This window comes from Hippocampus comes, unplaced genomic scaffold (assembly GCF_001891065.2).
Source record: "Hippocampus comes isolate QL1 unplaced genomic scaffold, H_comes_QL1_v1.1 scaffold18, whole genome shotgun sequence".
Taxonomy (NCBI): Eukaryota; Metazoa; Chordata; class Actinopteri; order Syngnathiformes; family Syngnathidae; genus Hippocampus; species Hippocampus comes.
This window is the reverse complement of record NW_017805014.1, coordinates 327,485-352,564: the sequence shown is the minus strand read 5'-3', so window position 1 is coordinate 352,564 and position 25,080 is coordinate 327,485. Positions and strand designations below refer to the sequence as shown.

At 48.1% G+C, this 25,080-nt stretch overlaps 1 protein-coding gene across 8 annotated transcripts in view; it reads right to left on the bottom strand.

The window, feature by feature from the left end:
• The window catches only part of nrxn2b (neurexin 2b), a 285,878-nt gene that overhangs the window by 69,779 nt on the left and 191,019 nt on the right, over positions 1-25,080 (bottom strand). Inside the window, exon 1 of one of the 8 annotated variants that reach the window (XM_019863283.1) lies at positions 18,508-20,019. The exons of 6 other annotated variants lie outside the window; for them this stretch is intronic. In XM_019863283.1, coding sequence (XP_019718842.1) covers positions 18,508-18,841 — 334 coding nt within the window. In that variant the 5' untranslated portion in view covers positions 18,842-20,019. Of the gene's footprint in view, positions 1-18,507; positions 20,020-25,080 lie in introns of those variants that run through there. One more of the 8 variants, XM_019863282.1, reaches the window with a different exon arrangement.

The window sequence follows — 25,080 nt, the reverse complement described above, 5'->3', positions numbered from 1 at the left end:
CCACTCCAGTCTATTACAAAAAAAAAAAAAAAAAAAAAAAAAAACGACTTGCCACAGGTTCTTTTCTTTTTTTTTTATTACATCTTATGCTCTTATTTTTCACTTTGCTACAGGCCAGCTCAAGAAGTGTAGACACTGAATAATGTGTCAAGTGGCACTCGGGCGCCAGTAACCAACCATCTACTCGACAATGGGCCACTTCAAGCTCAGCTTCCGAACGGCAAACGCTCAGTGCAAAACAACTGGCTTTTACAAAGTTAGACTACTATGACTATTAGAGACAACTAGAGGGAAAGGAAGAAGAGCTTATTAAAAAATAATAATAATAATCATAATAACAATAATAATAATAAATAAATATCAGGAAGTGGTTTTAAGAAAGAGCTCCCCCTGCAGGTATATGTTTATATATATATATGTGTGTGTGTGTCTGTGTGTGTGTGTGTGTGTGTGTAGACATACCGACCTATCAGTTTCCTTCATCAAAGTGTATCATGCTTCTATGCGGGTTGCCACTTCTTTACCGGCATGGCCTAAATAATTGTTTCATTAGCAATGGGACGAAGGTGATTCTATTAGCTGGAGCAGCTTGTTTATCAAAGAGCACGCTGTGCCAAATGAGTCCAACCCGTGCAGGCAGCCGGAAGCGCGCGCAGCGTTAAGCCACAGCGGTGAGTCTTCCTCATCCTTCTTAAACGCGCTAGATCTGGGTGAAGCGTAGCCCCACAAAAGCCATGACAAAAGAGCCTATTTTTGGGCGAGAGTACGGCGCCGCGTGTCGGCGGCCGTTCAGCGTGGAGAGCTTTCAGGCTTGTGACGCGCACGGCGAAACGTGTCATTCAATGTGCCGGCATGCAAATGCGTGGGGGCGTCGCTCCGCTCCCCTGAAACACGTTGCCTTGGGTTAGCCACGTATGCAAAGATGCAACGTGTGCTACATAAGGCGGATATAAAAAGTCTTCGCAACCCTGTTCTTGGCATGTTTTTTCGAGGAGATTGTTTCGAAAAAAAAAAAAAAAAAAAAAAACCCTAATTAGATCAAGAAAAAAATGGGGATGAATAAACAGATCTGCCGCTGATGGTGTACTGCAGGGATCGGCAACCCAAAATGTTGAAAGAGCCATATTGGACCAAAAAAAAAAAAAACAAACCAAAAACGCACGATGAGCAAAGATGAACGAACAGAAAATTTGTGAAAGTCACTGCCTACCTTCGTCGAGACCTGACGCGGAGGCATGAGACGCACTTTTGCGGCGTGTTAACTATCGTAGCTCACGTGTACCGTTTTCAAATGCTTCTCTCGGCCCTTCAGATTGCTATTCTTTTGCAGTACCGTCGGTAAATTGTACATGAAACGCCATTTTTTTTTTTCAAACAACAGCCACCTGCCTGGCATCACACCTGGCTAATATAAATGTGTGTCACAGGGTATGACGCAAATCTTCGTTGACAGAAATGTTGAAATTTAATCTTGATTCGACACACTTTCACAGCAGTGGAAAATGTGATGAATGTTTGTGTTATGTTTGTTCTCCTGCAGAAATCATATTAAAACAAAACATATATTTCCCTCCCCCATATTTTCCCATTTGCAAATATTTTTGAAAAAGCTCCGGGGAGCCACTAGGGCGGCGCTAAGGAGCCACATGCGGCTCTAGAGCCGCGCGTTGCCGAGCCCCAGTGTCGTGGTACACTCGCCTTGTGTGCGGGTGGTGTGAGTTCCCACTCAGTGTCAGTGTGAATGTGGGTGTGAACGGTTGCACCTCTCTCTATGTGCCCGGTGACTGGCTGGCGACCAGTTCAGGGTGTACTCGGTCTTTCGCCCCAAGTCAGCTGGGATCGGCTCCAGCACCCTCCCGCGACCTGTCCCGGATCAGCGCTGTTGAAAATGGACGGTCGGATGAATAAACGGATGCGGTCTGCACAGCGTCTTGTAGAACTCCAAATCATTTCTTTATTCACGAGGCATTTAAGCTGCGTCGACTTGTTTTGTATCCGTAGTTCATGGCAGTAAATGTCCAACAGCTGACACAAAGACACGTGTTCTTCACACACAAAATGTTCCATACCACCGATATGCCAAGGTTAAATACGGTCAGCCATTATTTTGCTTTCCCATTCAGGCTGCTTCGGGAATTGCATTTTTATCCTTCAGAATGACAGAATTGCCATTGCCTCCACCAAGAAGGTTATCTTCATTTTCAGCCTTTTTTTTTTTAAATTCTTTGTTTGCAGAATCACTAATTGAAGGGCGACAAAGGTGTTACACCCGCTAGCTTGATTGCACGCCGTTTCCAAACCGTTTTGCGGGTTTGCGCGAAAGCGATTGTGAGGAGAAAGTCTTCGCCGCGTCGGGAACAACACGAAATCAGCGGTGGGCGACGAGGCTGAACTATGGAGGAAGCCAGGTGGAAAGTCAGCCACGCTCAACGCTGCCGGGGGGAGGGGGAGGAATTTAAAGCTTGATTTCATTCACCGCGGGGTGCCGCATAGGCCATTAGGTTTTCGCAAGCGGCTCTTGCCCTCTGCAGCTATCCTATCTCGTCAACTAGACCGCCACGCGGGGTGGCCCCACGGTGCAGCCGCTCGGTGCTGCCGCTTTGTGTAACCTGGCAGCGAATGCCGAGCCACGTCGGTCGGGCTGGTTTGGATGGCGACGCATTTGTCTTGGCGCTCCTGCGGTGACCCAGCGGTCGAGTTTATGCGCCTCATCGTGTTTGTGCGAGGACCAGGTCGCCGCTGAACCTCTTGCTCTTTTCAGTGACCCCAGAAAAAAAAAAAAGAAGCGGATCCTTCCATCGGTTGTCCGGCATTTTTGAGTGTGACAGTCGACCGTCGCGCTTTTGTACTTGCCCCTCTCAATCAGGACCAGGCCGTACGGTTTTCCGCGACTGCAAACTATAATCATAAAAGAAAATCCATATTCACTTCATTGAGCCACGTTGACTTTTTCCATGATCAATCCATGACAAGCGCACTTCATTAAAATGTTCTTTCGAATGCGGTGCGACGAAACGAACGCCATAAGTCTTGCGCTAGCATTATTACGGTACAATGAACAACATGATTGTCGCAAAGCGCCATTCCGGCGTCACGGGTGGCTTTTCAGTGCCAATTGGGCCTTTGCATTCGTGGCATCTGATTTGAAGACATATTTCGAGTGCTTTGGAGTCGCGTCAGACCATTGGATGCACAACAAGTTTGCAGTGCAGAACATTTGTCTTCCGCGGTTACTTCCGAGATGTGTTTCGAAATACACGCTTGAAGGTAATTGCTGAGAATTCTGCAAAGACTGAGAACAACGGATTACAACATTTTGAGTGTTCAACCGGTTTTTGTTTTGGTTTATTTTCAGTTTTTTTGGAGCGTGGCTATAAGGCGGCTTTAGAGTGCCTCGTTGTCAGCTGTGAGTGTGCATATGTCACGAAGAGAAAGACGAACATGCAAGGAGGAAATTTGTTTGTTTTTTTTAATTGTTTTTAGGTCAAACTTGACAGTCGTGTGCATCGTAGCCGCTTTCGAGCACCTTCTAATTGTGACTTGGAAAAGCCCGGCGATCAATGGGTGGGATATACACCAATCTAAATCCCGGAACTCAAACAGATATATATATTTTGAGGCTCAAATATTAATTATGTGTAGATTTAAAAAAAAAAAAAAAAAAAAAAAAGTGGTGGCCAAAGTAGCAACTGTTTTTCAAATTTGGCAGGTTTGTTAACACTCTTCTCTGCGATGTTATAATTATTCTCACTTTCAATGGCAGGGCATCATAAATAGCCATGACTTAATTATTGAGCAATTAAGCTGAAAATATTTCGGTTTTCTAGTTAATGGCAGCGAATGCGGGGAAGGGGGCGGGGGGTATGCCGTCCAATTTTTTTCCACGTCAGTAATCTCCTATGCAGTTGTTCCCGTTCTACTCTCCGTGCTTCCTTCTAGTCATCACCTCGCCCATTGTTGTGCGTCACTTTCTTTGCGTCGCCGTTGTTTATTCCGCTCGCTGCGCTTCCTCGCCAGGCCCCTCCATTCTCATGAATATGCAATCGAAGCGCTACTGTAAGCGCGCTAAGCGCAGCCGAGGAAATTAATGGCTCCCGTGCGACGCAACAGTGCCGAGCTACTGTAAATCGATGCGTACGTGCCTCGATAGAGAAGTTGACCTTGTTAAGCGGCGACTGCCGCTTCGCTTCATGGATTAATTTGTTCTTTTTTTTTTTTGGTAAACAATGTAGCTAAAGAACAACATTGACCTGCTTTCAGTGGCGATGTTTGTCAGTGGTTAATGGCCCATTCACATTCCCGTTTTCAACTCCACTGCCATTCAGGTATACGTCAACACGACACCGGTCACTCGATTAGGTACTCTCGCTTCTATCAAACAATAGCCAATTTGTCGTGCCAAATTTGTCTTTAAAAAAAAAAAAAAAAAAGTGCGGCAAAATATTCGAACCAGCCTTCAGTCTCACGCAGTGCGGTGTGGTTTTCCCGCCATATGCAGATGTTGAAAAAGACGACGTAGGAGGTGGCTCCAAACAAACCGACTTGATCCCATATTCCTGCACAAAGATGCAAACAATGTGTCAATTCTGCCTGTTATTTTTCATCCACTCCACTGAATGGAGAGGAGGTTAAAAAAAAAAAATCGGATCCTGAGTGAAAGCGTGCCCAACAACAGCCAATACGCCTTTCCAAGCTTCTCAGCCACCCCCCCCGCCCCCATGAGACACGTTTGAGTCTGTGGAGGCAGGCTCGTGATTGATACCATTTTAGCGTGAAGAACCACCACAGCGCCAATTTCCTCTCCATCATCAACTACGAATTCCCTCGTTTGTGTCTGCTTCCACGCCGCTTCTGCGCCATGTTCCTCCAACCTTGTCTCCTCCGCCTCCCTTCCTGCCTCTTTATCTCCGCTTTCGAGCCACATCTGTCTTTCTCTCAGCCAAGCCTGAAGAGCAACGTATCTTGGAGGAACAAGCCGAGCGAGCAGCGCGGATGGCAGTCAATCGCAACACGCCGCAAACACCCCTCCGCCAAACGGCACCGCACAGAAATATTGGCACCGAAGAGACGAGCTGGCCTGAAAAATGGGGCTCTTACATGACGTTATTAGAGTATTTTGCAGAAACAGGAGTGTCATTGTGCCTTTCCAGATGCCCAAAAAAAAACAAATGGACAGAAAAAGGCTCATTTTGCCGAAATGCACTCCACTAAAAGCAACTTGCTCGCCAAAGTCCGACGCGTGCATGTTTGATTGACGGATTCTCCGGTGACCGCCCGAGCTTACGTTCTTACTCATCCACCGTGGAAGCAAAATTCTGCGGTAATCGCCCCCCACTGAGGTGGTAATGGCTGTCTGTCACTGAAATCGACCTGCCTTTGAACCCCCCCCCGAAATGCTTTTACATAACACACATACGTGTGAAAAATGAGTTTTAATACTTGGATACACACGCCCACCTCACACCCATTTGACAGATCTTGACGTCAGCGCCGCGTCAAAAACGCTGCATGACGCTCAGACGATTGGCTGACAAAGACTTTGAAGGTCCTGCATGTGGGCCAAGCAGGCGCGAGCAAGCCCAAGGAAAACCTCAATCGGGTTGGACAATCATGCAAGTCAGAGTCCGCTTGGGAACCAAAAACGGGTTAGCCTTCACCTTCTTAATTCGATCACATTTTCATGCAAGACTTGAAAAATGCATTTTCGACTATGGCTGCGTCCAAGTATTTCGATCCTGTCATGACTGTAGAGGGCTGGGCAGAATCATAAACTTAACAGACTTATTAACTCACCAAGACTTCAAGATATTGTCATTCATCCAGGTGAGTTCTTTCTCACTTCTTTCAATCGCAACTGGACCGCTCCGTTTGTCCGAGGAGAGTTGCAGAAACTGACGAAACCTTCAAAGGTGAGTGGTGAAACGTCTCATAAGACAAACGGAGCAGACCGGTTGCCATCGATTCAAGGCTTTGTCGAAAGTCTTCCCAAAAGTGTGGAAGTGGAGCAACTCTATATTAACGATGGTAATATTTTTTGCCCATATAGCGTATTGAGACTCCGATCTCACTCAAAGCATAAAACCGGACTCATTCTGTGGCAGCGGTAGCCAACATTTTTTGCCCCACGGACCGGTTTAAATGTTCGACAATATTTTCTGGAACCGGCCTTTAAGGTGTGACGGATAAATACAGCAAAATATTAAGATATGACCTGCATGAAAACTGTGGTATTTTTGAAACGTAATAATAACCACGAATCATGACACGAGGAACGTCCTATGTGGCCGCGACACTCTCTGGTCGCAATGGTAATGTTTAAACATGCCTTCAAAATAAGATACACAGCAAATACAAAATGCATGAAAAAATACGACTCACGATCGCTTCATATCATGCAAAGTGGGCTCAGTGCGCAGGAAGCTCCCGTTGAGATAAAGCTGGATTTTAAGTCGGACTCCTGATACTGTCTATTAAATGAAGCCTTCTTTTTCTTGAAAGTCTCCTGGCTGGGGATTTTCCTCTTCCCAAAGAAACTTTCCAAAGACGTTTTTTTTTTACTCATTTTGGTAGCTCCCGGGTTTCATTTTAGCGGTAACCTATCACGTGACCGAGAAGACTGCCTTAACCTGCGTCAAGAGTGACATACGGATTTGACAGCGAATCTGGTCATTTTTCAAAATAAAACATCTTTCCGATTCCAAAATAAATAAAATGGAAGTCATGTTAACTATTTATTCTTTCTGTACCAAATGACCCACGGGGACCACTGTTTTATGGTCACGTCACTGTTTACACATTTACTGTTTCCAGTAAATGTGACAGAGCAGTGCTTCGTGCACCAAGCATAGTGCCACAGGTAGAGATGCATTCACAAATAGCTGAGAACCTGCTTTCAAAATCTCAATTTTCCCGAATTTTGATTCCCATCGAGTAACACCCCTTCGGGTAGAGATCTGGTCTCAATACGTTGCGCAGCCGTACTTCAATTTACGGCCCATATGAGTCCGTGTTGTATTTCTTTAGCCGTCATACTTCAGATGTCTCCACTCGGCTGTGACAAACATTTCAGCAGAACGCTGGCGCCAACGTCGTGATTACAGCGTCAGAGTGGCTTTTCGCTGACAGCGGCGGTAAACAACGGCGGCCACCGATGGTCTAAAACAAGAGCGAGACTCGTCAAATGGGCCAAAAGCAAACGTGACGAAGTAATATGCTTCAAATGTGTCCGCGAATTACCGCCGGCGTTTTTGCGGCCAGCCACAGGTCCATTCGTGGCCGCGTGAAGCCAAGCGTGCTCAAGCATTTTCCGCCCGTATTTATTCTTCAGTAAAGAAAAGAAGCGAGTGGACAGGAGGCCCAGAGATTTCTGCAGTGCCTTGCTCAATCTCACTCCTCTTTCCATCGACCTCCGCTTTGCTTTCTTGTCCGTCTGCCTTGCAGGTCGTACGCAAACAACATCCCCAACGGCATTGTGCATCAGACCAAGACGCGCTGCACGGAAAATCCATTAGTAGTAGAGAGCGAGAGTGAGGGCAACGACTGGGACGATCTATCGCGCTCGCTCAGGCTGCCCATCACTATTTTTTCCCAGAGTTAGAAGTTTGCGGCAAAAGTTAGCGTAGCAGTATACCAGGCCATCGATTCTTCACTTCCGCTGCCTGGAGGTTGACGGTTATGAATGCATTTTCTCCGTGAACCAACTTGACATTTATTTGCATTGTATATCTGAAGAGCCCATGCATGATCGAACATCCGCGGAAAAATCTGGGCCAGCCTCCTCATCATTTAAAACAAAACCCCAAGGGTGCAGCCCACCACTGCTAGGAAACAAGTGAAGGTAAAAGGTCAATCACCACTCTCAGGCTGCCTGATGTGAACAAGAAATTCCTTGGAAATGCCAGGCAACCAACGGCTATATGGGGGCGGCGGGTGGGGGGGGGGGTCGAACTAAGAAGCTATGGCTTGTCGTCAACGTGCTCTAATTTGGGAACCATTAAGCAGAGATGTTATTTGCCCATTATTGGAGCAGCTTTAAATTCCATTTGTGTTTATTTCTAGTTGAGAAATTTGTGTCGAATGTAGCGAGGTCATCATTAAAACAAGGCCTTTGCTGACTCCACCGCATAAAAATATCAAGTCATGAAAGCGCGCTGGAGAGAGGGAATCTCTCTGCATTCTGCTGAGACACCATCATTATTTTGGTCGTATTGGACCTACTTGAAATGTTATGAATTATTCCTCTGCCTACTTCATCTCTAGTCAGCTCACGTTTCAATTAACGGCAGCGTAGAAACAAATCACACAGAACGCCCCCCCCCCACTGTCAAAAAAAAATTCTCTATTTTTTTTTTCCACACTCATAACAATGCCATCCAATCAGTCTAGGCTCAAGTAGGACGAGAGGCGGCGAAAACACAACACAAGTGCTGCGAGTGCACTCGGCTCTAATGAGGGAACCGGAGAACAAAGATAAAGCCTCTTTATTACAGCAGTGGGGAGAGAGAGAGAGAGAGAGAGAGAGAGAGAGAGAGAGAGAGAGAGAGAGAAAGCAAGCATGAGGTCAAGAAAAAGAATGCATGGATGAAATCTGTTAACCTTTTTAGATAATACGCAAATCCACCCAGTTCCATAATTTGACCTTGAATGTATCGCTATTGCTATACCATGACACAGACAAGATTCCAGCACATACTGCATTTCTTTTTTTTTCCTTTTTTTTTTTTAATAACTAAATAACACGGCTCAGGTGATGCCTTCATTATTGTTCTATTTCAAAGTGGACTCGGCTCATCTCTGCACTCGCAGTCCGGTTCTGCACCGCTGAAAGACCCCGAAGAGCCAATTACCAGTGACCACTGCGCCGGTTGCCGTGGTGAAGGAATGCTCCGGCTCCGACTTAAAAGCACACCGTATATGCTCTTTGTCGGGAACTTTTGGCTCGCTGCATAGTTTTAGTCAGTAAATATACGCGCACAGGTCTGTTTCATTTAGTTGTATGCAGGTTTTTTTTAGAGCAGAGGTGTCAAACTCATTTTTGGCTGGCAACCAGTTCAGGGTGCACCCCGCCCACTGCTCGGGGGCAGCTGGGATAGGCTCCAGCGCGCCCGCGACCCTGGTGAGGATAAACGGATTAGAAAATGGATGGGTGGATGAATTTAAAATTAAAATGTTTTAGCAAGAAAAATGAAGTTGACATGTACAATATTGCCTTTGTGGGCCACATAACATGATGCAGCAGGCCAAATCTTGCCCCCGCGCCTGGAGTTTGACACCTGTGTTTTAGAGACTTTTACAAGGTGACGAGAGGCGGCTCTTTTCTTTTTCGTTTTTGCTATTTTGTGTAATATCTATAGCGTGCTGGACTCAAGGGGGGTCCAGCTTTGGCTCAGCTGGCTTCAGAATCGGTTACTATGGCAACCACTCTTAGGTTGCCAGTTGGATGAAAGCTGCCGGTGCTCCGCATGTATGGTCTTCATTGTTAATGCAATGGAGAAACATCCCTTTCATCTCTTAGAGTGATACCCGCTGATAATGACGACACCACTCTGACATTTTTTCAAAAATTCTCACTTTCGATAACGTGAGCATCAATTTCACAGTGTGCTTATGATTGCGGCTGTAGGAGAAGATGACATGTCAATGCACAGGTCTGCTTTTCACTTGCCGTGTTTGCAAGCTGAGGAATAAAGAGCTTCATAATCTTCAGAATCTGAACAAAATGAATTATTATGTTGACACGCCTGCATCAGAGTGCAGGGCTTGGCGCCTTATCACATGATGAAACGAATATATGCCGTGTGCACTTTGTTTACGAGCGGCTGTGCGGTTCTCTTTCAAATTAAACTTGACCTTTCTCGATGCTTGGAGGTGAGCGATGTGATCACGCATGCACACACACGCACACACACACACACACACACACACACACACACACACACACTCCACGTCATACTCTTATGCGTCTCATAATGCGACGAACCTCGGGACCTGTGCGGACCGGAGACGGCATCTGCGGGTACATGTCACACGGCACAGCGCACAAACACACACGCGGTCACAAAAGACAGATGCAGCTACACGCTGCAGGCATGCTCTCTCTCACCTCGGCGCTGCACCCAAACAAAGCAAACATGGTGGGGCAATGAAGGAGCAGTTGGAGATATCCCTTTGTGCCCATTTGCTTTGCGGGTCATTGTGAATCCAAGTCAAGGCTGGCCCAACTTCCACACAAATACGACCGGCAAACGCCTGTCATCCGGAGGTGTGATTTGAGAGCGCCACTCGAGCTTCAAATGGCAGGTCATTCGTTGCACAAGTGAGAGCACGGAGACTAATTCACCCCGAATATGCGTCACAAATACAAAGTATCGTGCGGAGTGTCGCAAATAATATCTCACGATGAACTTGACTGTGAATGCTAATGGTCCTGCCGGAGACACGCGAGCGAGAGCGCTCAAAGTTAATTGCGCGGCTTGATGGTCCACTTGAGAAAGGTTATTCAGCCGGTTGTGTTGACCTTGCGAGCTCTCATTTCCCTGTGAAACAGCAAGGCTCTCCCTCATTCCAAAAGGGAGTGGCATCGACTCTACTTCATAAGGGGACAACAATCCTTTCTCCGCTGCGCTGCACACCCACGCCGCAGACATTAATCAAAGGGAAGGAATTGTTTTGTCTCCACGGAACGGCACAAAAAAATAAAACTTCATCTGAGGCAAAAGGGTGGGACAAGGTGGGGGTCGGGGGCTGGTAATGTTGCGTGACATTCTCTTCATATCGCCGAGCTAGAGGTCACCTCCCCACGCCGAGAGGAAACGACGAACGAGGGGGAAAATGACGCAGCCGCTCTCTCATCGGCAAGCGTCAATTTATGCTCCCCGTTCTTTCTCTCGACTGGGTCTCTCGGGGAAATGAGCTCCGAAGCGCTCAATTACGAGCAGGAACCGTGACGTCGGCGCCTGCACCTGTGCCATAACCATCGGAGTAAATATTCAAGCAAATTCATTTCAAAATGGTACATTGAACCGGGGGCGGCCTGGTGAACGAGTGGTTAGTGCGTTGACCTCACAGCGCAGAGGCCGTGGGTTCGATCCCGGCACCGGTTCTTCCTGTGTGGAGTTTGCATGTCCTCCCCGTGCCTGCGTGGGTTTTCTCTGGGTACTCCGGTTTCCTCCCACATTCCAAAACATTGTCCCTAGATGTGAGTGTGAGCGCGGATGGTTGTTCGGCGCTGTGTGTCCTGCGAATGGCTGGCAACCGGTTCAGGGTGTCCCCCGCCTTCTGCCCGGAGACGGCTGGGATAGGCTCCGGTACCCCCCCTTGTGAGGATAAGTGGATCGGAAAATGGATGCATGGATGGATGGATGGACGTTGAACCAGATTGTTGGGGTCTACGTTCGGCAGTTCACTGCTTGGCAATAACGAATCACGTGTTGACGTATCAACTGCCTTGCGCCCTCAACAGTGTCGGGGATTGGGATGCTTGGACATCAGGGCTAATACTATAGCCGTTGCATGCATACACCCTCGATATCAAACACGGGAGGCAATATCGGAATGCTAGGGAAAGACAAAGCGCAATCAAGAATCCCTTAACTTGCACTCAAGCGCCAGGAGCCCGTTGTTTATTACTCATCGATGGGACTGACCTTTGCAAGTCTTGTGAAGAAAAAGTGCCAAGCTATGACAGTGAAATGCAATTATTACCCGGAAAGCACTGTGGGAGAGAGAGAGAGAGAGAGAGAGAGAGAGAGAGAGAGAGAGAGAGAGAGAGAGAGAGAGAGAGAGCATTCCGGAAAAAGGGAAACGGGGCTATGATGGAGGGAGGCAGATTAATGACGGAGAGGGGAGCGAACCACTCATACCTCAACGACCACCGTGAAGATGAACCCGTCCACTTGTAGTAAACAGACTCTCCAACAAAAGCAAGTGATGCCATGGAATTTAAAACAAAACGCGATACTGAATAAAACTGCGAGAAAATACAACCTAAAACGGAACGCCAACAGTTCGATTGGATGAGGTTGGATCAAGCCTGACATAATATTTTGCTCCTCGATCGAAGCGTGCGCAAACAAGATGTCAAGGCGTAGGTGGATGCTTGTATTGTCGGCGGGTGGCTGAGCTACGCGCCTGACGTAAAGGCCACCAGATAAGCCTCTTGCTTGGCAGATAAAAGCCCCCCCCCGCCCAAGTTCCGGTTATCATCACAGACAGATTATACCACCCCGGCTGCGGCTTTCCGATCTGGAAATCCGAGATCCGGGTTGGTCCAGGGTTGTCCCTCCCTCTCTCTGTCTTTTTCTACTGCCGCTATTCGGAACGCGCTGGCCGCTCGGCGATCAATCTGGTTTACGGCCGCGCAGTTATCGCTCTCACTTGACTCCCTCTGAGCCCATATTGACCCGAGCTCTTCTTCAGTCCTGAGATGGAACGGGCCATGACCTTGTCCTCACCAAACCCCAAAGACCCGATTCTACGAATCGAATAACGACGATCGCACAATCCGGAATGTTCAACCCGGTTCCCATCAGCGCAATTAATTGACTGCGGAACCACCCCCAAAAGCCATCCATCCATCCATCCATTTTCTACCGCTTATTCGAGGTTGGGTCGCGGGGGCAATAGCTTTGGCAGGGAAGCCCAGACTTCCCTCTCCCCAACCACTTTTTCCAGCTCTCCCGAGGCCTTCCCAGGCCAGCTGGGGGACGTGGTTCTCCAGCGTGTCCTGGTTGATCCCCGGGGGCTCCTCTCGACGTGGAGGAGAAGCAGCTCGACTCTGAGCTCCTCCCGGATGACCGAGCTTCTCACCTTATCTCTAAGGGAGAGCCCAGACACCCTGCGGAGAAAACTCATTTCAGCGGTCACAACGCCCAAAAGCCATCTGCACAAACTCAACTGCACTCTACTGTCCGATGCTATACACAGCAAAGATTTTCTCGCCGATAAGGGCAGTTGGTTTCCCAAAGAGGAATATTCTATGGTGCTCTAGGGCAAAGGGAACACGACACATCAATAAAGTTTCTAATTGCGGCTTGAATTGCTGATCGTTTAGTGCCACCACGAGGCCGAACGTGTCCTTGGTTTGCGCCACTTCTACCAGGGCTTGTTCAAACCGTGGCCTGGCAGACGCTTATCCCCGCCGTGAAATGATGAAAGGGTTCGGAGGAGATGGCAGCATCTCACCATGGAGTGGAGCAGAGTGGCAAGTAGCAGGGGTTTGCCTTTTGTTTTTTTTTCTTCCTGGTTCCGTTCCAGTCACGCCTTGACTCATGTCTACAGCTTCTCCCGAAACCCCCGGGAGAATATTTGAAGTGTGTCAAGACAACATCAGTTAGGAACTCAAGTGCGTTTCATTCCTGTGCCGCTTTGCCTTCACCCCAATTAATTCTAACCTCTCAGATTTTTTTTTTTTTAATCTGCAGCACATCTTCTCCATCTCCTTCCTGATTGCTAATCTCTGGGGTACGCGGAGGAAGCATACGGGGACGGAAGATCAGTTGCGGCGGAAATCGAGGCGTCTGCCAGTCAACGGGAGTCTCGACACAGATGTGTCAGCCGAAGGCGCAAAGATCCCTCAAGTAAACACGAGCCGAGCAAAGTCATTTTTAGGGAACAAGCAAGCTTTTGTGTGACGCAACATAAGAGGCGGCAAGGAGTAATTAGGAAAACAAATCCTCAGAGCCACTGGAGTGCATTGAAATGATCTCGGGTGTGAAACCAGCTCGGACAAGAGACTGCGGCACCCCATCCTATCCCGTGGGATTCCCCTTTTCTTGCAGATGGAATCAACAAAAGTCGACGTGGAGAGTCTTGTTGCGACGTCTGCCTCGCAGCGAGTCTTCCGTCAAGGAATTTGCGTTTTGTCGTGAATAATTGATACCAACACGAAGCCAGGCAAAAGATTTTTTTGTTTTAGTGCAACGCAGAGCAGAGCGAAAAGGCCAGCTGAGCGAAGCCACTTCTTCAAGCTGAATGATTAATGACCCTCGCCGCGTGCACACAATAGATAGGAAGAAACGGGACAAACAATCCTGACAGGGAATATCGGAATTCCTGACCTCCTCTTGCGTCAGGAGCCAGCTCACGACTTTGCAAGTGAAAATGACATGCTTGTGCGTGGCAATGGTTCATGAAGCTTCATTAACGACGAGGTCGGCCAGTGGACACTCCTGATACGAGCCCACCACTTCCTCCCTAAGAAGCCCCTCCCCCGCCCAGGCTTCAATAATTCACACATCACAGCGCCCTCTGAAGTGGTGGCGCCCTCGTCTACAAAGCCGAGGTGCGAGGCTGAAGTCTTTCATGCCGGTTGGTGAGGTCAGCGGCGCTGACGCACCAACCTGGCCGAGTCTCCCTTCAGAAAAAAAGTTCAGCCAACAAACCGAGCGACTGAAGACATACAGTACTTCCATTGCCGCGCTCGCCCAGCTGACGGTCAAGATGTGAAACCTCGCCTTTCAGATGCAGTGGTTTGTGACTCAATGTGCCTCTAGGTGGGGGGGAAAGGATTAAGCAAACCTTATGCGGGGGAGCATCGTCAACACCTCACGCAGGTTGTATGCTATCAGCCCTCGACACACTCCTCCTTCCATTTTGACAGATGGTAACCATGAGAACGGAGAAATCCATCTGCTTCTTCCGGAGGAACACCTCTTGAAATAATCACTCAATGGGGAAGGGGGGGCGGTGGGGGTGTTGGCTTCGGAATCTCGACTGTCAGCACAAATAAAACCTGAAGCATCTTCAATCTGTTCCGTCACAAAGTCGCACAGGTATTGAAGGAGGTTGGGTGTGAGGTGGGAAATGGGAAAAAAAAAATGTCAAGACAGCAAGCTTATCTCGACTGGCCAGGACACCTGAGGCATCTTTTTTTTTTTTTTGCTTCTCATCAGCTCGCAGGTGTCCGCGCATTCGCTTGTGCGCCTTGCGCGTTGTGTGGGGCCCGCGATCATGAATACTAATGGCGCCCTGTGAAAGACAAGGGCTGTGACTTGACTCTAAAGGGAGACCGCTCAACGTCCACACACACACACACACACACACACACACACACACACACACACACACACACACACACACACACACACACCCAAACGCGCTGCAGCCGGGGAGATAAAGCTACGATTATCAAACGCGGCAGCATGTCACGCACACGGGGAAATCGTGATTGCGCACCGTTTTGATTTTTGAGGTCTGTAAACTTAAAAGGAGGGCGCCGGGATTCTCATTTGTCCGTTTCCGGACCAGGACACGGAGCCGCGCCGCAGCTGATGTCATTAGTATTCACGCGTGGTTACGTTAAAACAAACCACAACACGCGAGGGTCGCGAGCCGAAACCGTTCTCTCAAATGCGGCATGTCGTCGGGACGTGGCAATCGATGCTTCAAAAGAGAACAAACAAAGGCGAAGGATGGCAACAGAGGGAGAGGAAAGGGAGAGGCGAATAAAAGCACAGCGGCAGTTAAAAGTGCAAAGCATCCCGAACGCCGGCGTTTTAGCTAATGTGTGAATCGATGTGAAAATACAATTTTTCTCCAATTACCTTGAGAGCATTGCCACGACGATGGCAGCGAGCCCGTAATTAACATCAACAGCGTCGCAAAGCAAATATAGAAGCGGGGTGATTTCACGGCACAGAGCCGGTCATCCAGCTGCATTTCAGCGCTAAACATTGACACCTTTATGTCATGATTATAGTTATTAAGTGTTGTCCTTGCCTCTTTTTATTTTTGTTTTGACTCATCAAAGTCCATCCCTCTCGAATTTTCCCATTTCATTCAGGCAGAGGCAGGCTAGTTTGTTCCTAATACATGACATTGGCTCGTATCTGATTGGTAATTCGTGCCTGTGCCTGTTCAGTTTACCCCCCCCCACCGGCATTTCGTTTTCATATGCTGTCCACTACCAAGGACAAAACGCTAGAATCGCTTGGAAGTGATCCATGGAAAACATCAAAGATTTCCTGAATCCAAATGAGCTATTTAATCCCTTTAGTCCAATGCGGTGGGGCGTTCAGGTCGGATTACCTCAACACGGTAAACAGTTCGCTCGATGTCTTCTGATTGAGCCATGGAAATTTAGGGCAAACAAGGACAATGTCAAAATTAAGAAAGAAAGAATTTACGTCGACTTAAATAGTCACGGTCTTTGCCAACAGGCTCAAAATTGAGCTCGGGAACATCATATTTTCATCCTTGAGACTTTCCTACGGCTGAATGGGAATGCACCTTTGGTCAATTCTGTTGATGGGACATGATTTGGAAAGGCACACATTTCTACATAGGGTCCCTGAAGTCAAAAGTAATTGTCTATCGACCTCTGAGACAGAATTGTCTCAAGGCATAAGTTTGGGGAAGGTGAAAGTCTTTGCTGCTTTGAAGGTTTCAAATGTGCCACCCCCCCCTCCCCGCCCCCCTGTCATCTGCAAATGTAAGAAGTTCTCAACCAGCAAGACTCTTCCATTCCATCTAAACTGAACAACCAGGGAGGAGAACCTTAGTGAAGGAGGTGACCTAGAGCCTGATCGTCAATCTTTCAGAGCTCCAGCGGTCCTCTGAGGAGAGAGGAGAACCTTCCAGAAGGGCAAACTATCCATACAGCACTCCACCGATCGAGCCTGGATAGGACAGTGGCCAGACGGAAGCCACTCCTTTGCAAAAGGAACAAAGCTGTCCGCCTGAAGTTTGCCAACAGGCGCCTGAAGGACTCTCAAACCATGAGGAAAAAAAATTCTCTGGTCTGATGAGACAAAGATGGAACTCTTTGGCATGAATGCCAGGCGTCATGCTGGAGGAAATTGGGCACCACTCATCACCTGACCAATACCGTCTCGACAGGGACGGTAGTGGCGGCATCATGAAGGACCAACTGGGAAACTCGTCAGGACTGATGAAAAAGATGACTGCAGCAACGTATATAAAAGCTGTCAATACTTTCCAGGGGCAAGCTACGGAAGAGTGCGTTGATGTTTGTGTGGCCAAGCCCAGATGTGTTGACAAATGAAGAGCAGTGAATCAGTGCAAGCAAACTCGTCAAGCCAAATGGTCCATCAAAGGTATCAACCCCTGGCAACGCGAATCATTTTAGCTTTAATATTAGAATAAAATCCAGCTCACCTATCCAGCAATGCAACACTAACTTTCTCCCGAGTGCTCTCGTCGTGGCTGTAAATGGCATGCACACACCTGATATTGACCTGCCAGTCTTACTGGTTAGAGCGAAACGTCATTGTCCGTTTCTGTGTGGTGGCGGTGCGGGCGTCCCACTAATCACCAAGCAGACTCGCACAAATGCCACAGTTCAGCGGTCAGGACTCTTCAATTAGCTGTAATCTGCGAGCAACGTGGGTGAGGCACTCGAAATAAACTGCAATGGCAGCAGCTCGGTGCACTCAACGGTCTCAGCGCAACATCGGGCTACAGTCCTGCTTAATGGGACCATATTCTTGGGGTGTATGACGCACGTATTCCGTTTGATTGGTACAAGCAAGTGGGCGCTGCTCTTGAGTTACAGCAACGGTGCTGGAAATCTGACATTCCCGGTAACTGCTTGACGCGGTAGCCAAAGAAGCGCTCTTAAAAAAAAGGACAGGGGTCTTTTGGCAGTCACACTTCCGGCGCCGAGATATGATTTTCATGTTAATGGTGTGCACTGAAATAACGAACATCGGGACATGAGAGGTGCAATCCAATTATACGAGCTTTTCAAAGGAGAACGATGACAGGTGGTGGCGCGAACGCGGCAACAGGCATGACAAAGCGGCCGCAGGACCACGCTTGCGTCCTCTCACATCTGTTCCCTCGAGTCAAGTAGGACCCTCATTTGTGTGCGCTGTCACACTGCTGTAAGACTGCCGTAGAATCTAAAAAGCATAAATCTGATGCGGCAGTGGGAAAACAGCAAAGAGGTCAGGCGCCGATACCGCTGGAAACTCAGCCCGGCCAATTGACCTCCGAGAGTCCAGTGGTGCTTCTGGCACCACCCACTGCCCACCCCACCCACAGCTCCAACGACCCCCAAACTGATTGACAGGGACTGAATACAAAGTAGAAGAGGGAGAACATCACACGGGCCTGTAGACGGCGGACGCGCGTGATCGCGGTTAAAGACCGACGCAATCCGCAATGCCCCGGTATGGTGGCTCTTTTGACCGTTCCTTGATAAGCAAACTGCAACCGCACTCGGTTACGATACTTGGAGCGTACAATGCTGCAGAACTGTTAGGAGTGTTAAAAAAAAAAAAATGTGAGCCTATCGGGAGCTGAGGCGGCAAGGTCGGCCTTCTCTCGGCCTTTGCAGAAATAACCCGGATCAATAGATGGATGAAGCAATTGCCTGGGCTTACGTACTCAACTTAGAACTCATTGCCACCACATATCAAGCTTTTGAAAGCGATTAACTTCCCCTTTAACCCACTAAATCCATAAAGTTCCGAGTCCAGCATCCACGTTTGCCAGCGAGCAAAGTCCCTGCTCGAGCGCCGGCCCGAAAGCAAAATGGGTTCTTACCGTGGCCCCCGCGTGTCAGAAAGGGCATCCGGTTGATGGCGATGGGCACGGTGCCGTGTTTGTTGTGGAAGTGGTGGACGTGGTGGGTGGTGCTGAGGGAGGAGGAGACTCTGGCGGCCACGGCCGGGCACGGGAACACCAGCAGGGCCAACGACAGCACCAGCCTGAGCAGGAAGGCCGGACTGGCCCAGACTGTGGGCGAAGCCGCCCCGGGCCTGGGTACCAACAAGAGCCCTCCGTCCACCTCCACTTCCATCTCCCGCTCCAGGAGGGCGGGGCCAGAGAGGAAGAGGAGGCCCCTCCCTCGTATACGACACAAACAAGGAAAAAACATTTCAAAGGAATCCGGGGCCCACCATCACCTGCACTTGAGCCCGGGGCAGGTTGGGAAATTTAAAAAAAAAATAAAATAAAGAGTAAAAGCCAAAAAATGAAAAGATCCTTGTTTCAAAAATCCTCGGGGAAAAAAATCCTTCCTGAACCTCCAAATCCTCAGACAGTCTCGACAGTATCGATATCCAATTGTTGCATCCCACCAATGTCCTCCCTAATTTAGAAGAAATCCAACATTTCCCTCGCTAACTAAGCCTCCATTTTATATCCTCGGATAATACGTTGTCTACATTGACTACTTTGTTGTTTGATGCCGTCTCCTCCACCCACAAGTCAAACCTACATCATGAGGAGAAACACTCCTGTCATCCCTTTGGAACTTTTGTCTGCAGATGAATGAATGTAACGCCGGCTGATGGCGGAATACTCTCGACGCACGGTGGGCTGCGACGTTGAGGTGGAAGGACGTCGACAACGGAAAGAATCCAGATGTTGGGTTTGCAATCCCAGATGAAGCTCGGAACCCAGTCTGAGGTTTCGTGTGGGCAGCAAAACAAAAAGCAGGAGAAAAAAAAAAAGGTCGGTTACCTTCTTGCGCGGTCCTTCATAACAAAGACGAAACCAATCGATGTTTTCGTATTGGAATGCTCAGCCACGCCGAGGACGAAACGGCATCAAACCATCACCGGAGGAGTCGCATCAAACAACAATCGGCCGATCCCGAGTCTCGGGACGCAGCTCCGTCCTTCCACTTGCGATTCCTGCGTTTCCGCTGCTGCTTTTCCCCCCCCTCCCCTCCTCCCCGCTTGAGCTCTCCAGACGAGTCGAAAGCGGTGTTTGTCTCGCTGGAGCTCCCAGTTAGACTGCCGCAACCGCTGCATTTGCTGTGAAATTCATGCTAATCGAATGAAAAGCTGCAGCGGCAAGAGCATCCTTCCTTTTCCAGCCTGCACACTTCGCCCGTCTCCTGTTCGCCCGCCGCCTCTCCGCTCCTCTAGTCAGCTCATTACCTCCCCCCCACCCCCTTTCCTTGACGGCTGAATCGCAGGCGGCTCCTCCGCACTGAGCGGGGCAAGAAACCCAGCGAAAGGTAGAATGGGGGCGGGCTGGGGGAGGGGACGCTTTGGCGAGGTGAACACACTCTCAGCCTTTGAAAACACAAGCGATGACTGTCATGCGGGGCGGTGTGTGTATGTACGTGTGTGTGTGCGCGTGTGTGCGTGTGTGTGTCGACGGGCGCGAGAAGGAGAGGGAGGCGGGAAAGGAGAGAGTGAAGCTGGAGTGAAAAGAATCGGAACGTGCCAGGAAGATGAGAGGCACGCACACAAGACAAAACATTAGGTACGCCTGCAGATCCAATCGAAGCAAGGTCTCACTCGGTTCTAAAGTTTCACCCTTTTATTTTTTAACGCGCCTCGTGGAAAGCAATGGATTTCCATTCCCAAAGCTTCGCTCTTGCTACCCTCTCTCGTAGCCCAGAATAAACTGTACATATGAAGAAGATTGGAGATTTTTTTTTTTTCAATCACGTGCTATCAACAGCCAGTACTTGCTCACAATTCTTGCCTCTTAAAATTTCGCCGACCAGTTTTTTTCCCGTGTTTACATCAATTAGAGACGGACGTCTATTAATATCGAAACGGCGATTTAAAGGCGATGGTGGGGGGCTGGGAACAAGAAAATAAAATATACGTGTCGCAGAATGACCATGTTGAAAAGATGCAATATGGGATTAGAAGAGGAGCTAAAGTGTAAGTGAGCGGAAGTGGTGGTGTGCATGCGTGCGTGCGTGAGTGAGTGAGTGTATTTGGTAACGCGAGAGGGGGTCGTGCGGTAGAGCAGAGCAGAGATGGAGTGAGATTGCGTCTCAGATGAATCACCGCCGATAGAGATCTGAGATGAGAGTCGGCAAAGAAGAGCAACAGAGAGAAAAATAGCCCCCCAAACAGAAAAAAATAAACCAGCATACGTCATCTGCAATGATGGGGGGGAAGAGAGTCTAGAATGCGAATGATCACCCGCGCGCGCGCACGCACGCACCGTCCGACAGCAGATGAAAGATCCCAGGGGGAGACCCGGGGGTGCTTGCTGCTGTCAGGGCGAGCAAGAGGTGACACCTGCAGGGTGACGGTGCCGCATCCTCATTTTGCACCAACACTGAACTGCTGAACTCAGACAAGGGATTACGCTCCCTTCAAAAACATACGCACGCACAAATGTGCCCTCCAACAAAAAAAAAAAAAAAAATCAAGTTGAAAAAGGTTGCACCATTCTTGGAGAAGACTGTGAATGAAAGTCCAAACGCACAGACACAAAATCTAAATATGATAAAGTGCAAATGACGGCCTCAAGCGATGGCAGTTTAATGGTCAACCCTGGCAGAATTTTTCGTATTTTCAAGGGCCCTCAAGTCAACGAATCATAAGCTTCCCTCAGACCATCCGTGACGCCGATCGGCTTGGAAAACATGTTCTTAAAAATTTCGGCCGAGCGTGCCCGCTTTTATGTTTGCTGTGTTACCGCAGTGCTAAAGGCAAATGCCTTTTTATGCAAAATAATTGACAATAAAGTCACTTATCTTATGTGAAAGTGCTTCATAAAAACTGGGCTGGATTGCTTTTCATAAAACAGCCCGGGCATTATTTTTAGGATTGAAAAAAAAAAAAAAAAAAAAAAAAAAAGCCTCTCAGTATTCCGTAGGTAAAATGTGCTTTTGTTTTCTTATGAGCTTGTCACTGAAACCAGCGATGTTTCATTCGGGGGACCGAGTGGACTGGGACCTCATTAATGGAGAGCTAAACACCTGCTGCCGCAAAGAAAAACAAGCAATGCGCACGACCCCCTCTCGCGTTACCAAATACACTCACTCACACACACACACACACACACACACACACAGACTGATCTTCAGCGGCGCAATAGTGATCGTCCAAAGGCTGGAGGTCGGGCACTCAAGACGCCAAATATTCCCTCAGGGACCCTTCGAAGTCCACCGGGAGAAAACGAAAGAGGGGACGAGCCAAAACTCGACATCGTCATTGTCAAAAAAGATTTTTTTCTGGACCACAAAAGACGGCACGATCGCCGTCTTTTACTCCTTTGGTGCTCAAAGACGAACGCGGTTTTGTCTCTTGAGACTGAGGGCCAAGAACTGGGACGACCTGATATGTCTGAACCGAATGCTAAATGTAAGTCATCAATTTTAAACGCCATCGAGCATTTTTTGTGGGGAGGAGCAGAATAATTCGAATGCAACCTGTGGCTTCCTGGGACGGGACCGGTAATTCAAATGTAGCGGTCATCCGCAGCAAGGCATCTGCGGGGAGTCAATGAGTGCATTTGCAGTCGGCTCCAAAAGGATGGAACCGCAAGGTCACTCCCTTTGTTTTTGTTGCACACATTTGGGAAAAGATGAGTCTGAGACAAAAGTTCAAAAGTCCAGCTTTTATCTCCTGCTATTGACATCGAGATGTATTTGGCAACTCAGGACAGAGCAGCTTTTTGTTTGAAGTCAGCCACTTTTCAAGGGAGCAAAACTATTGGGATATCCATCCATCCATTTTTTTGATTCGCTTTATCCTCACAAGGGTCATGAGGGGTGCTGGAACCCACGCAGACACGGGGAGAACATGCAAACTCCACACAGAAAGTGTCTATTTGGTAATGACGCCAATATGATCCACGTCAGAGCGCCGGTTAAAATTGCTAAAATGGTACAGGCCGGCGGTGGTGAAGACGCCTCATCAGTTCTTTTGCTCGTGAAGTCGTGTGTTCAAGAAGCAATGAAGTGGTTGAGCCGGGAGGTAGCAGTGGCACGCATTCCATTTTATGACCCTCCCATGGTCAAAAGTAGGGGAGTGGATCTGTCATTCCCGGCCCCCTGCGGCCATCCATCCATCCATCCATCTCCGCGGTCGAGACTCGTCGCTCCCTGCAGCTATGGACAGCCGAGGACAGATGTAGACAGCTGTGGACAGCTCGCCCCTCCCAACAACCATTAAAATCCACATGGCCCTTAACTCCAAGACCCTGGAGCTGATCACCGAGAAAGAAATTGTCATCTTGACGTCCGCTTTCTCTGTGGAGCCCCTCCACCCCCCTACTGGGGAAAAAAAAGATATACACTAGCCTGGACCTAAGACCATTTTCCATTGTGAAGGTAATAATCAGGATGAACAGTCAAAGGTGGGCGGGGACGGAGCGCGCCTGTTTAAGCCATCTCCTAATACTACCGGTTTCTCAGTCATCTCCCGCACACGGGGAGACATTTTGACACGGATTGCTGGAATTTAAAATACAATTTTTAGAGAGAGCGGCGACCCAAAAATGGTGCCGACGAGTTGCAGATGGAATGTTTGGAGAGGGACGGCTTCTTTGTGCAATAACACGAAAGAAAGTCATCCTGTTTCTCGGGGAGATAGTGCAGCATTTACGCATCAAAAAAAAAAAAAAAAAAATCTCATTGCATACAAGAGAAAGAAAACAAGACAAAGAGAGCCCTGTGTGTATTTGAAGGCAATCTATGGTTGTGTCCTTGCAGATAAGCTGCGCAGCATCCCTCCTCGCTGTTATCTGAAAGATTTCCAAGCAAGAAAATATCTGAATTTTGTAGGTCGCTGATTCGAAAGAAAATTGCCTTCACTCATTTCGAGGTCCTGCCGATTCATCGGCGGGACAATTTCATCAGCCTTCATGAGCCATTTTCAAAAGAGTCACAATCAGCTGGACTTTTGTCGATGAAGGGTGATGTTGTCTTACTTTCTCATGAAACAGAAAATGCGATTCAATGTTGGAGTGACTCAGATTGATATCCTTGCGCCGACGGTTCACGGGATGGCCCTTTGACCCCATTCAATGCAATACGCATAAATCTTTGCTGAGATTCTTGCGTGAGACATTTTCAAGCACAGCAAAATCTGCTTTTCAACATTAGCAACAAAGTAAGAATTCCAGGGTTTTTTTCCCCATCTTATTCCGCCATATTTTCACGACAAGCCATTTATTCACAAAACATTCTAACCGAAGAAGCATGAGCCTATTATGCCTCCCCCAGTACAAAAAGTGAACCAAACAAAACTATCAAAGCAACTCCAAATGGTGTCTGTATTATTCACATCACAAAAAAAAAAAGCGTAACGAGGAAAAAAATTGCTTTCATCGTCCAAAAATTTTGCTTCATTCACACGTACCATTTCATTATCATTTATTATCAATTTTCTGTTTATAGTGATTGGGTGATGAGCAAATGTATTTAGTTTTGTTTAAATTGACACTTAATTTGCCTGAATCAAACCATGCTTACTCCAAACAAATTACTGTGGCTCTTTTTTTTTTTCACACCAAATCATTTTTCCAAATCATTACCACAAAAGAGAATGCTTGTGAATAACAAAGTGTGGAGCTTTTGAAATCATGCACAGATCCTGACTATAAAGTTAAAAATAACAAAGGGCTTTACATTGACCCCTGAGGAACGCCACCTTTTTGCAGGTGTGAGTCAGCTCTGATTGCATGTACATATTGTGATCTATTTTCCCCAAACTAGTGATGGAGTCAAAACTGACAGGTGTTTTCCACAACATAGCCGATTTGACACAAGATAAAATGGCTGAAACATCATGCTCAACCAGTACGCGTTTGTAAATCAATACGGGCTGAGCCTCTCCTCCCCTCTGCCGTGATGTCCCACTTCGCTCTTGATCTCTAAACAATTTTAATCCTCAAGGCTACCACAAACACCAGCTTTTAAAAGTGGCGACTCATTCGCTACCTCTGGGAGGCACTTTCCTCATAATCCCTCCTTGGAATGTCTGCGGCTTCTTCTCATGTCATATCTTATCTATGGGAGAAAACCCTAAAAAAAAAACACTGCGCTGATTTCCCCGTCGGAGGAAAGTATTTCCTCCAAGTTTGTCCCTGATGCCGGTTTGTGCTTTCTATGCACGTGTGGCAGATAAGAGTGGACCGAGCGGAACCAGGATTTTGGAGTAAATGTACACGCCGACTGTTATCTCCTCAATGATTCAGGACTCATTACACGCTCTGCACACACAAGACATCCCTGCTGCTGCTCCTGCTCCACAAGGCAGGCAATATAGTCAAGTCATCCCAAATGCACAGCGGGGCTCGACAGTAGCCTGTTGTGTCTGATGACATTGTTGGGCATTTTTTTATGGTTCTCGACTGAAGTGGTTGACATTTGTTCCGCAGCGCTTTCTGACATTTTGGCATCCTCTGCTT